Source organism: Nilaparvata lugens, unplaced genomic scaffold (assembly GCF_014356525.2).
Source record: "Nilaparvata lugens isolate BPH unplaced genomic scaffold, ASM1435652v1 scaffold5392, whole genome shotgun sequence".
Classification (NCBI taxonomy): domain Eukaryota; kingdom Metazoa; phylum Arthropoda; class Insecta; order Hemiptera; family Delphacidae; genus Nilaparvata; species Nilaparvata lugens.
This window is the reverse complement of record NW_024091241.1, coordinates 1-11,263: the sequence shown is the minus strand read 5'-3', so window position 1 is coordinate 11,263 and position 11,263 is coordinate 1. Positions and strand designations below refer to the sequence as shown.

Genomic DNA, 11,263 nt, shown 5'->3' with positions numbered 1-11,263 from the left:
TTATCTAGTTCTAATCACACACGAAAATTTACTAATTCCACCATGATTTCTAACCACATTTAATGGCAAATGCAACAGGCTCTCTTCCAAGTCTAGTTTTTTCAAGTGAAATTGTTAGCAATTCAGTGGAACCTCGATAACGTACACCCCTTATAATATACTTTTTTAATGCAATGCCTTTTTTCATAATGTTACTATCATAGGGGAAAGATTACATAAGAAGATATCCCTTGGTGTAGGGCGTTTATGTTCCAAATTTCACAGTTAACTCATAGTAGTGTAGTATTAACTCCTAGTAGTTCTATTTCGTGAAGCTTTGTGACGCTGGTAGTCTCATGCTGTGACACTCTCACCCAGCCAAAACAGTAATAATAGACAGTAATCGGCTTGTGTTGGCAAAAATCAACTTGAAATTTGGAACAAACGACCTATACCATGGTATATCTTCTTATGCTATTTTTTTGTTTGTTATTATCAAGCGTTTTGTTATTGTTAACCTACCTGGGACACATATCGCACAGGAATGGCCGTTCACCAGTGTGAGTACGCATATGAATTGTGAGATTGCTGGTTTTGCGAAAGCGGGAATCGCACTCTGTACACTTGTGTGGCCGATCCTCCTCAGACCCTATTGCTACCTTTCCGGCCTCCAAGTACACCTCCATAGACCTGAAACAACATATTATCAAACTTACAACATTACAAGTACAATCAAAATATTGTCTAGGTCATAATACTCCGAGAGATATTAGTTTTAACATGAAGAGCGGAAACCAGTTTCTCCTTCTACAGTTGGAGAAAGTATGGACAGAGTAATGGAGAGGAATAAGCATGCTGCGCACAATTGGATACTGACACAAAAGTAGGAGAATGCTGTTATTAAGTAGTAGGAGTGATTAGTGAACGAAAGAGCATTGGGCATATCTGTCTTCGAGAGAGAGAGCCGTGTAAAAAGTAATATCTCTCGAACTATAGTTAGTTGTTTGAAACGTGCTTATGAACGATCCTGGAAAAACATATTTCACTAGAGAATAATGCATTCTTAGTAAAAACTGAATTGTGATTGTTCTTACTGGTTCAATTTAAACCTGTTAACCTGTTCTATGACAGCCTCATTAAATAAGCAGGTTCTTGAGAACAAGCATTCAAAAAAGACGACAGTTTTGGCTTCATTGATACTGAAACTGAAATAAAATATACGTTATAACTAAGATAAAATGTAATAAGAGGTTATAAGCTCTTCATATTTTTAAGCCGATCGAATATAACGTTTTCAAATTGGTCACATCATGAGAAATTAAACTTTTAGGATAGTAAACTAGAGTATTACTGAAATCGGAATCATCCAGTATCCTTTTATATTTTATTTCAATAATAATAATAACCTTAAAAAGAATCATTGAATATAGAGTATTGTTGTAACTGAAGCAAATCATAGTGGACTGGATGAAATTGAAGTTGCATAAGTCTTTCAAAATTATTAAATTTATACATCAAAATAAAGAAAAAAGAGCCAGTAAGAATGAGTCCTAAAATGTTTTGTTGTTAAGACAATGATGGCAAAAGAGAGCACATTTTAAAAATATGTAACACTTTCAGCCAATCAAGATCAATTCTTGTATAAAATTAGCTGAGAAATCTTCAATAATATTGTTGAGATAATGGAAAAAATATGGTAAAAAACGTTATTTTCCAGTTTAAAAGGAATATAACTAGGATACTTATTGTTTAACGGTATTTAAAATCAGAAGAAATGATAAATAATACAATTCGGAATAGAAAAATGCACTTACTTAATTGTTTAAAACGCACCCAAACCTCATGAATGATGAATTCAAAGGAGACAGAACAGACAAAGAATATCACATTTAAAAACCCTCTAATTTGATCAATGTAATTATGAGGTTTGAGTGCGTTCAGAAATCAAACACTTTTTCTTCAAAATTAAATGATCTACAATTTAATTTGATTTGAAATGCCGCTGAACAATAATTGTCCTAGTTTAAATTAAAATGTTATCCTTTTTTAAATTTGAAAATCACGTTTTTTGGCATATTTTTCCCCATTATAACAACAAACATTGAAGTTACATACTTCTAATCGTTTTTTTTTATTCTCAGCTAATTCTTACAAGAATCGATCATGCAAGTATTCTTATGAGGCTGTCATGAATTTATAAAATCAAACATTTGACGAAAAATGTGCAATCTTTCGCCATTATTATCTCGGTAATAATGCATTTTAAGACACATGTTTCTTCTCTTCTTCATCATCTTCTTCTTCATGTGCCTGCCCCCTTCAGACTTTGGCTATCATGATGGCTAGTTCTAGTTTCACCCTATTCACAGCTGCACGGAAGAATTCCGCGATGTTCATGGAGAACCAGGCTCTCAAATTTTTCAGCCATGACATTCTTCTTCTGCCGACCCCTCTCCTTCCTATTACTATTCCTTGCAATATGCCCTGTAGGAAATCATAAAGATGTCGGTTTCTCATAATATGCCCCGAGTACTGCAACGTTCTCGCTTTTATACTATTCAGGAGCTCTCTTCTTTTACCCATTCTTCTAAGAATTTCGGCATTAGTCACACGATCCATCCATGAAACCCTCAAAATTCTCCTATACAATCATGTTTCTCCTACACACATGTTTATTGGAACGTTTTCTTTATTTTGAAGTAAGAAAACTACTCAAGTTTGTCAGTGTATTCCAGAAACAAAGAAAGCACATTTGAAAAATCTCTGATTTAATCAATATAATTATGAGGTTTGAGTGCGTTGCAGAATAAATCCTGTAAATTAGTATTTGTAGATCAATTTTCCAATATAATAAAGATTTCATTATAAGGTCGAGAAGTAAGTGATACTAGAGAAGGCTTGATTTCATACAGGTACCGTAAACGCCTTCTCGGGTCCGTACAAAAATTTTGTGCCATACTACCAACAAAATATAAAAATAAATTGACAACAGATATCTAAAACAGTACAAAAGTAACATTTTCAATAAATTCAATCATCAATATAATAAGATTTTCTTATAAGGCCGAGAAGTAATTGATAATAGAGAAGGCTTGATTTCATACCGGGTGCCTTCTCGGGTGCGTACTACAATTTTGTGCCACACTACCAACAAAAATAAATCAACAACATATATTTTAAACAGTAGAAAAATAATAATAGTTTGGTGAATACCTTCTTCTGTCATGATAAGCGGTTCAGGCAAAACGACTGACTTATCTAGTCCGTTTGAGGACTGCTCCATCTCAAGTAGAGCGTGCGCATTCTGAATATGTAACGCTCGTTCGCTGAGGGTTGAGAAACGCAGCAGGCAGTGCTTACAGTGATAGCGTTTCTGTCGCAGATGCGATCTGCAAATCACAACATATCACAAATCAAAACTGCAACTGAGCTTATTAAAAAAAATCAAAACGAAAGCTTGCTTGGATGAAGTGGCGGTCCTAGCTGCAGGTAATACATTTTTATCATACAGATAGAGATAACAATAGTTTTTTCACTCATCTCATGCCCAGTCACTGCAATAATAGCTGGTAATAGTAACCATGTTGGTCCAGTAAGCAGACCCAGCCTGGTAACCCAACGTAGGGCAAGGAAACCAGATGAAAAAAAAAGAAATGGAATTTTATTACTAACTAATCCGCATGTTGGCCCAGCATGGTAATGCCTACTCCACATCTTGGCCAGCGCTGGCCAACCACCCATCCACACACTGGCGTTGTCCGACATTGGCCTTCATTGGGCCAACATATAGATGCGGTATTACACCCATGTTCACTAATGAACTAATGAACTGATTACATAAAGATTCTGAATTTACTGAGAATGGATATAGGATTATTCTCATTGGTATTGATCAATCAATTTTTAAAGAAATTTTTAAAGCTTGATAGTATACAAATCGGAAAACTGAAAAATATCACCAGTAGAAATTTTAATTTTAGCCTTTGCACAGCTTTAATGAGAATTTCATCAACTCTGATGGAGATATTCCACGTAATCTTGACGAAATAATAAATAATACTATTTTTTTTTCCTGGACATAATGAGTTTGCATCTTACAACAAAAAATTTTCCTCAGTCCAAAGAACGGATTACCTGCTAGTATAATATGAATGTTAAATTGTTTATAGAAATAAACATTATTCTTATTATTATTATTTAGTGTTTCTGTTTTTGCATTGATTCGAATGAAGATTGTTTTCAAGATTTGAATAGAGATAATTAATACCGGTATGTACATAATAGAACGTTCCGCTTTGTTTTTGGAATCTATAATAATATTATAATTATAACTTACTTCAAGTGGATCTTGAGACTTCCTTGGGAGGAGAATGTCTTGTTACATGCACGACAGACGTAGGCTTTTATTCCGGTATGCCTTCGCATATGTGTGGTGAGAGTAGATCTCACAGTAAACGATCGAAAACAATGTTCACACTGAAAACAATAAACTTTGGTTAGAGATTTTAGCCAACAGATCTTCATAAACCTCAAGGCATGAGGCATTTTAATAAAAGAAAAACGAACAAGCTATTGGTCTAGACTAATGGGGAAGTCTACATATAGTAGAATATGTTATTCTTCAAGGGCAAATTTTCCATCATTTGAACAAGAGCTTTGAAGTGAAATTGAGAAAAATAGAATAATAATATTAAATATGGTGAGATTTATACAATAATATAGGATTGTGCAGAGGAAACGCATGTTTTTCGAACAGCCAGTACTCATCAACGGGAGAGGGTATTGCCCTGGAACGAATGTTGGCAGACGACCCATACTATGCCATTTCAGTTGCTATGAGCGTTGGAACGTACAACATCGTGTGTTCGCTGTTAAGCAGTTTTTTTTTTAGAAACAATGAATCTGTAGTCACAGTGCAACGCTTTTTCATGAATATTTTAGAGTTGAGGGTCGAGGTGCAATGCCCGATCGAAATACTGTACTCCGATGGGTTGCAGCGTTTAGGAGTACTAGTTCTGTGATGAAAAAGAAACCACCTGATTTTCCCCGTTCCCCGGAAAGTGTAGACCGAGTCAGAACGGCAGTTGTTACTAGTCCTAGACGATCGACTCGATGACACTGGCTCGGTCTACATTTTCAGGAGTACGAACTGAACGGGAAGAACCAGGTGATTTATTTTTCATCACAGAACTAGTACTCCTAAACGCTGCAACCCATCGGAGTACAGTATTCGATCGGGCATTGCACCTCGACCCTCAACTCTAAAATATTCATGAAAAAGCGTTGCACTGTGACTACAGATTCATTGTTTCTAAAAAAAAACTGCTTAACAGCGAACACACGATGTTGTACGTTCCAACGCTCATAGCAACTGAAATGGCATAGTATGGGTCGTCTGCCAACATTCGTTCCAGGCAATACCCTCTCCCGTGATGAGTACTGGCTGTTCGAAAAACATGCGTTTCCTCTGCACAACCCAGTATAAATGTAGAAACCATTTTGAAAAAAAAACTTTTACTTTAAAATGGACATCAAACAAAACAGAATGTGTCATGTGTTATGTTAAAGAGCACACACAGATAAGAATATAATTATGGAAAATTTATTGACAGTAGCAGACTTTTTGCCTGGATCCCAATTCTACATTTCAAGAAGTATTAATTTGAGAAATTGCCACAATAGTTTCACTAAGCATTGCTATTCTATGCGAATTCAATGGAGGGGAACAGTCTTGGGCTGAACCTATTGTACCATCGCAATCATTGCTTTGTATTTATAAGCATTGAATATTCAACTATTTTTAATGAAAAATTATTATTTTCATCAATCCTCATTTCGGATGTTTCAGATTATTAGGCACTAGCTGGCCCGGCGAACTTCATACCGCCAAATAGTTAAAGCATCTCATGACAAACTTGAGCTGGATGCACACCTGAGGAGGCGCGATGCGGCATTTTGAATCCAGGTGCTTCTTGCTTATTGGTTTGAATGGAAATGGCGAGGAACGGTGTGATAAGGCAATCTCCATAAGATCAACACTTTGTATCACCAAGCCGCGCCTCCTCAGGTGTGTTTAGCCTTAGCTAAATCTGATGCATTATATTTTTATGAAAACTATCCAACAATCAGTATTTACATTTATATCTCAATATGGACTTCATATGTGCTTAGTTAGTTGTGCAGCAGTTTGTATTTTTAGATATAGTTGAATGCAGCTTGCTGAGAAATTTAATAGTATATCTCCTTGCTGCTGATTTTCCCGTGCATATTCTAAATTTACAGCATTCCGAGTTCTACGACCCAAGTTTGGACGTTGTTCGTATCGCGGCATTATTATTAGAATTTTGTGAATCAAACCGATCTACCGACGGCTGTTGGATGACGTAATGATTATAACAGCTGATTTCTATTTCTGTGTGTTGACAGCTCACAAATCTTCTCCCATAAGGATTACAAGTAAAATTTGAAGGACCTTAGGAAAGAGTCCTGAAGTCGAATCGAAAATTTGATAGGCCATAAACCTGCTCCGCCGGTTAGAAAGAGCTCTAACCACCTTGCATGAGATTCTTCAAAATAAATATAATATGGAGATAAATAAGATAAAGACAGAAGTAATGGTCTGCTCAAAAGTCCCAGAGAATGTGTCCATTGAATTAGATAATCACGCCCTGAAGCAAGTAAAAATGTTCAAATATCTTGGAAGCATTATATCAGGAGATGGAAAAGATAGACTGGATATAAAGCGCCGAATCAGAGAAGCTAAGGGTATGTTTATTAGTAAAAGGCAGCTTCTTTCCTCAAATAGTCTAACCTTGGAAATAAGAAAGAGACTAATAAAGAGTTGCATTTGGAGTATAGCTCTTTATGGGTCTGAAACGTGGACTATTGGTAAGGCTGAGGAAAAGACTCTAAATGCTTTTGAAGTGTAGTGTTGGAGGCGTATGCTCATAATAAAATGGACTGACAGAGTTACGAATGAGGAGGTATTCCAGAAGGCGGCAGAAAAAAGATCTCTTCTGAATTTCTGAAGGCCAGACGACATTCTTGGATTGGACACATAATAAGACAACACATAATAAGACACGACGCATTCACGTCAAGTATTCTGGAAGGTACAGTTGATGGACAAAGGGGTCGTGGGAGACCCCGACTACAGTATTTAAGACAAATGACGAAGGATATTGGTGCTATGAGCTATGAACAATGGAAGAGAGTAGCAATGGACAGATTTAGATGGAAGGCTGCCAACCAATCAAACGATTGAGCTGTAAGAAGAAGAAACCTGCTCCTGAGCATAACAAACATAGCTAAAAAATTATCATCAGATTCGGTGCACACATAAAAAAGTTATTGAATGTAAAAATTTGAGGCTCGATTTTTATTTATAATAATTATAGATTAACGTTACCTTAAACGGCTTTTCATGAGTGTGAATTCGAATATGTCTGACTAGATCTGATGGTTTCTTGAATAATTTTCCACAGTAAGTACATAAGTTGCCAGCAGATTTAGACTTCTTTCTGAAACAGTTCAAGAATTGGACACAACTCATTATTTAATGAAATAGACAAATCATTTCTTAAAAATTCATTATAATATACTGTTCTTTGTGTAAGCTTTGTTACTCCATTGCGACTAGTGCAAAAAACTGATCGTCAATAGGTATGATAGAATTGGAAGGCTTTTAGTTCGATTTTTTAGCCCATAAGGAATTTCTTATGATTTTCATATTTGGGAAATGAACTTCAGTGAAGAGAATTGATAATAACGTAATTCATAAATAAACGAGTTTATTTAGAAAGTATAATGCCCGGTTTCACGAAGCTCGGTCAAGACATTTGAACATGGTAAAACCGGGTACGCTCTATATGAGTGTACTGGAATTATCGATAGAAGATATCGCCATATAAATAATAGGTTCAGTGCACTTGTTGTGAACTGTCCCCTATTTGACCATGTTTAAATGTCTTGACCGTGCTTGATGAAACCAGAAATAAGAGTTTTCTCTAATCCTTGAAACGAATTCGGCAAGGCAGTTCATCGTTAAAAGTTCACATTACAGATTAAAATTTGGGACATTAATATTTGAAAACTTTGGCCCGGTTGCACTAGCTAGTTAAATTTTAATCATGATTAAATGCCACGAGAACCAATAAGAGAAAGCTTTATTGAAAAGAAGGCTTCTGTTATTGGTTCTCGTCAAATCATGCACGGTTAAAATTTATCAGGCTTTTGTGCAACGTGAGCTTTGAGAATTTATTCATTGAATGCTATACAAAACACAATTTATTAAAATGATAAGAGTCTAACGGTCTATGGTTATGCACCATCCACATTAACGCTAAACTGCGATTACATGAAGCTATATAAATATCTCTGTTTTAACCGACCGAGGTGATGCATATAGACCTAAGATATAACAAAAATAATTTAAATTTCTCGATCGAAGATGATAGGATGGGAAAATGTAGTTATTAGTTGAATTTCATGACCGATAGTGGATAGAGTTTGATAGTTAAAAGGTGGATATGGTGTTCAAACTGAAAAAAATCAAGTTGATTCCATTCATACAGAAAATGAGTAAATATTATTTCTTTTTTTTGCCCACATGCGCTTTAGGTTTGTGCGTGGGTAATGAGGCGGATGATAATGTGAGATGAATGAACCTACAGTTTTGGTGGGTTCCGAATATGATATGGCTTGTATTATTTTCAATTTGGAACAAAATGAGTGTAGTTTAGGCATGTAGCTTACCTGGCATTACGATTAGATTTTGATGTCGGTCGGCCTCCAACTTCGGGTCGATTAGAACTGTCTTGTCCCTCGTCGTTTTCTGAAAACAATCATCACATCATTATTTTATGTATCTGCGCTCGTAGATTTTGCAAGTAGAACATGTAATACTGAGCCAAATAACAATCTTACATTATAATTTGATTTTGACTATTACTTACAATAATTTAATATCATCTTATAAGTTTGAAAAATTAAATAATCATTACCTTTATCTGAAGAATCTTTAGCAGTAGAATCACCCATCTCCATCAAATCTGTCTCTCCTGCGGCCTTGTTAGGGTCATCGTCCTGGAAAAGTGGTATGATAAAATCACATAAAATTCAATATATTGAATAATTTTTGTGTTTGAATAAACAATAATAAATGCAAAAACCATTAATTTAACATTGACAACAATTGAGACATATAAACTTTAGGATAATAAAAGACTGACCCAGTGAAGAGCAAAGCGCCGCTTATTTTGTTCACCAGACAACGTGATTTTTACCTCATGATTTCTCAATAGCTTTTTGATTTTAAAAGAAAATCTGATCAAGTGGTTAGCTATTAAATAAACATAAACATTAAGAAATTCTTACAAAGAAAATAAAATGAAACACGTACAGGAATACTAATCTTTATTTTAGTAGGAACCACGATAGATTGTATTTTTATAATCAGTATTATTCTTCATAAAAATTTAGGATATAAATAGTTCTGTGTGAAGACTGCTTTCTCTCCCGATTAAATAATTATATAATATTTGTGAAGCTTTGAATAAATAGATACAAGAGTTATACGCCAACACGAGGACAGTTTGAAAAGTTTCTAACCTCGAAAATGACAACTTTAGTGAACTAGATCTGGTGTATATTTTTGTCCTTACTTCAATAGTTATTCACTGAAATTTCAGCCATTTTATAAACGTAGTACCTATATTCATGGTACAGTCGTTTGAGTTAAGTCGATGCCTGGTATTGGGTTCGATTCCAACTCAGGCGCAAATAATCTGAGGCACCGATTTATTACCTCATATCATATTAGGATGAATTAATTACCGTTCATAAGTGAAAATCTAGGATAGTCGTATTCTAAATTTTTATGAAGATTAATACTGAATATAAAAAAATACTATTTATCGCGGTTCTTACTAAAAGAAAATGTAGTATTGTTATACGTGCATATTTTATTTGTTGGATGTTTTAATGTTATATCTCTATTTAATAGCTAACTACTTGATTAAATGTTCTCTTAAACCAAGAAATCATTGAAAGTGGAGTGCTAAGGATTTGGAATTGAACAATTATTATTGATCTGATGATTGTGAGCAGAATCTCTTGCTGCACTCTTCATCGACTTACTCAAACGGTTGTAACATGAATATAGGTACTACGCGTATAAAATGGCTGAGAATTTAGTGAATACCAAAATATAACCTGAAAGATACTTCAGATCTTGTTCACTACAGTGAGGTCCACATTATAATAGAAGTAATTGATTAATAGTGATGTTGCTATCCTTGTCTATCATTCGAAAATACAGATAGAGCTATCCTTTTCTACCTCTACAACCTTGCCAGATCGTTTCTCAACAATGTTGAAATATATAAATTCAACAAAATATTCCATCTCAATTATGAAAATGTATTAGTAATCATTGAAAACTTCATTTTCTTGACGAATAAAACGTAATTCATTATTAAAAAAAATGAATAGTTGTAAATCAGATATACCGGTATCTATAGAAGGCATTAGCAAGGCGGAGAATCGGCAACACTGTCTCCCTACCTTTCTCTACTGCCATAAAAACGTGGACCTCACTATACGGCTGTTATCTATCCGAAACTTTTCGGACTAAGAAGGAACCGTCTGACTACACCATAGAGAAAAGATAGCATAAGTAGATATCCCATGGTGTAGGTCGTTCAAGTTCCAAATTTGAAGCCGTTGTTGTTAACTCAAGCCGACTACTGTCTATTATTACTGTTTTGGTAGGGTGATAGTGTAAGAGCGGCACAGTATGAGAGACTACCAGCGTCACATAGCTTCACGAAAAGGAACTACTAGGACTAAGGCTTTAGTTAACAGTGAGATTTGGAACATGAACCTACTATACCATTGGATATAGGGCCTTAACAGCCCTATACCATGGGATATTTACTTATGCTATCTTTTCTCTATGACTAAACTATACTGGATTTGTCTGTGAACCTTTCATGTTTGTATCGAATAAATAAATACTTACATCGTCATTTCCGTCAGTTTGTTTGGCGATGAGATCGCGATGAGTGCGATTGATGTGAGCGTGCATACGACTGACCTTGCGGAACACACAGGTGCAAAAATGGCACGTGTACACCTTCTCTTCAGACCTTGGTATCGAATGCAGTCTCAGAACATGGGCTCGCAAGTTGCCTGCAATTCAACAACAACATCCTAATTAATGCAGCTTTGGAATAAGTTGAAAAACTGAATGAATACAAACTAATGAAAAGGTCTGGTAAATGTT

The 11,263-nt window shown here is 35.2% G+C and overlaps 1 protein-coding gene across 1 annotated transcript; it reads right to left on the bottom strand.

The window, feature by feature from the left end:
* Positions 1-501: 501 nt before the first annotated feature.
* LOC120355967 (zinc finger protein 420-like) lies at positions 502-11,169 on the bottom strand (the record flags this gene model as incomplete). Its single annotated transcript, XM_039444739.1, has 8 exons — positions 502-669; positions 3,084-3,123; positions 3,193-3,368; positions 4,316-4,455; positions 7,388-7,499; positions 8,734-8,812; positions 8,982-9,063; positions 11,000-11,169. Coding segments are annotated over 8 exons (967 nt in total), but the record flags the coding sequence as incomplete, so codon positions are not given.
* Between the last annotated feature and the right edge of the window lie 94 nt (positions 11,170-11,263).